The 2,500-nt window shown below is 39.6% G+C and overlaps 1 protein-coding gene across 1 annotated transcript in view; it reads left to right on the top strand.

The window, feature by feature from the left end:
- The window catches only part of LOC137632740 (basic proline-rich protein-like), a 26,309-nt gene that overhangs the window by 16,678 nt on the left and 7,131 nt on the right, over window positions 1-2,500 (top strand). Inside the window, exon 4 of the mRNA XM_068364819.1 lies at window positions 187-421. Within this exon, the coding sequence (XP_068220920.1) occupies window positions 187-421 (235 nt within the window). The remainder of the gene's footprint in view (window positions 1-186; window positions 422-2,500) is intronic.

The following is a 2,500-nucleotide window of genomic DNA, read 5'->3' as shown; positions in this document are numbered from 1 at the left end:
ATCCCGCCTTCCCGGGCGAGCCTCCCCCCCCTCCCGCTAGCTCAGGAGGGACTCCCCCCTCCCGCCAGACTGGCAGGCCTCCCCCCCCCACCAGCCAACCCGGGTGGGCCTCCCCCGTTCCCGGAAGCCCAGGCGGGCCTTCCCCCTCTTCCGCCAGCCCGGGTGGGTCTCCCCCCCTCCCACCAGCCCAAGCGGGCCACCCCCCTCCCGTCAGCCCGGGCGGGCCTTCCCCCCCTCTCGAAAGCCCGGGCGGGCCTTCCCCACCTCCCGCCAGCCCGGGTGGACCTCCCCCCTCCCACCAGCCCGGACAGCTACAACCCTCCCGTCAGCCTGGGCGAGCCATCCCCAGTCCCGCCAGCACGGGAGGGACTCCCCCCCTCCCGCCAGACCTGCAGGCCTCCCCCTCTCCTGCCAGACCCAGGTGGGTCTCAGTCCACCCCCCCCTCCAGCCAGCCCGGGCGGGCCTTCCCCTCTCCCGTCAGCCCAGGGAGGCCTCACCACCTCCCGCCAGCAAGGGCGGACCTCCCCCTCGCTCGCGCCAACCTCGGGTGCCACCCCCCCTCCCGCCATTTTGGTTTTCCTATTTATTTCTTTATCATTTGTGGTCCTTTCTTTCATTCTTTAATCATTTATTTATCAAACATTCTCATTATTTTCAAAATGAATAGCCTTCCCCTCCGGTGCTCGTCTTAGACTGTCAATATTAGTTCCTAGATTCTCACTATCTCTCCAGAAAAGAAATCTCTCCCGAGCGGCAGCATGAAACACCATCCCTGGACCAATCCAACCTGGAACTATTTGATATTTGAGTGAAGGCAAGACAAAGTAGTCATTAGCTGGATTCAAACATAGGTCATTTGGAGTACTATATTCCATTTCCTTTACTCGTCGATATTACAATCTCCATAGAAAAAACATGCATTGTCAAGCATGATTCCACGAATGAGTAGTCTCACTCAAGATTTTTTTCTATACAATTTATATCTAATTCTTTTATCACTATTCCGGTTAACGAAAATATCTTGTTTGATTTAAAAAAAAACGTGAAAATCTTGCTATACAGCACTTCAAGTATATGGAGGACTACAAAATATAATGATATAATAATATCGAGTAAGAAAAACCCAGACATGAAATGACTTGTCTGAGGCCTTTGTCTTACAGTATACTAGAAAGAGATATGTTAGTTGTTATGTGTGCAGTGTATTGAGATCTAAATTCAGGAGTGTAGCACCCTCTGCATATGCAAAAAGTTTGCTTTCTAGGCCAACCACATTGAAAAGAATAAGATAATATGGCAGTGACGGATATTGGGCCGTAATCAGCAGGCTAAAGCTACCTTAAACATATTCCCCAATTCTACAACAGGCATAATATATATGTATATATATATATATATATATATATATATATATATATATATATATATATATATATATATATATATATATAGATTATATACACGCACATATATATATATATATATATATATATATATATATATATATATATATATATATATATATATATATATATATATATATATATATATACATGTGTGTGCGTGTGTGTGTAATACCAATTTTCTCTCCTAAACCTAGGATTCGGTTCCCCGGCCAACCAGAAGCTATAATCTCCCAGTTGATTCCCTTTCGGTTCTCTGATCCCGCGGTGTAGAAAGAATACAGTATTGAGGGTGTGTAATACATACTTATATGAATATGAAAAACACATCTAAATGTGCAAGATTTATCATTATATATATACACACATATATATGTATATATATATATATATATATATATATATATATATATATATATATATATATATATATATATATATATATATATATATGTGTGTGTGTGTGTGTGGGTGTGTACGTGTGTTTGTGTCTGTGTATGTGCGTGTGTAAATTTCACAAAAGCTAACACGTGATGAGCATAAAATAATTAACTATTATAGCCCCGAAAGGTAAAAGGAAAACAAAACCTCGGTTCTCCTTCCGTGACTAAAATATATATATATATATATATATATATATATATATATATATATATATATATATATATATATATATATATATATATATACATATACGCTTGTATACACTCATATATTATTATTATTATCATTATTATTATCATTATTATTATTATTATCATTATTGTTATTATTATCACTAGTCAAGGTAAAACCCTAGTTAGAATAGTAGGATTTTATAAGCAAAAAGGGCTCCAACAGGGAAAATAGCCCTGTGAGGAAAGGAGATAAGGAAATAAATAAATGATGATAACAAATTAACAATAAATCCTTGTAAAAACAATAACGTCAAAACATATATGTCATATATACACTATAAAAAGAGTTATGTCAATGTCAGCCTGTTCAACATAAAAACATCTTTGAACTTTTAAAGTTCTACTGATTCCACCACCCGCTTAGGAAGATCATTCCACAACTTGGTCATAGCTGGAATAAAACTTCTAGAATACTATGT

Source organism: Palaemon carinicauda, chromosome 3 (genome assembly GCF_036898095.1).
Source record: "Palaemon carinicauda isolate YSFRI2023 chromosome 3, ASM3689809v2, whole genome shotgun sequence".
In the NCBI taxonomy this organism is placed as follows: domain Eukaryota; kingdom Metazoa; phylum Arthropoda; class Malacostraca; order Decapoda; family Palaemonidae; genus Palaemon; species Palaemon carinicauda.
This window is presented reverse-complemented; position numbering and strand designations above follow the sequence as displayed.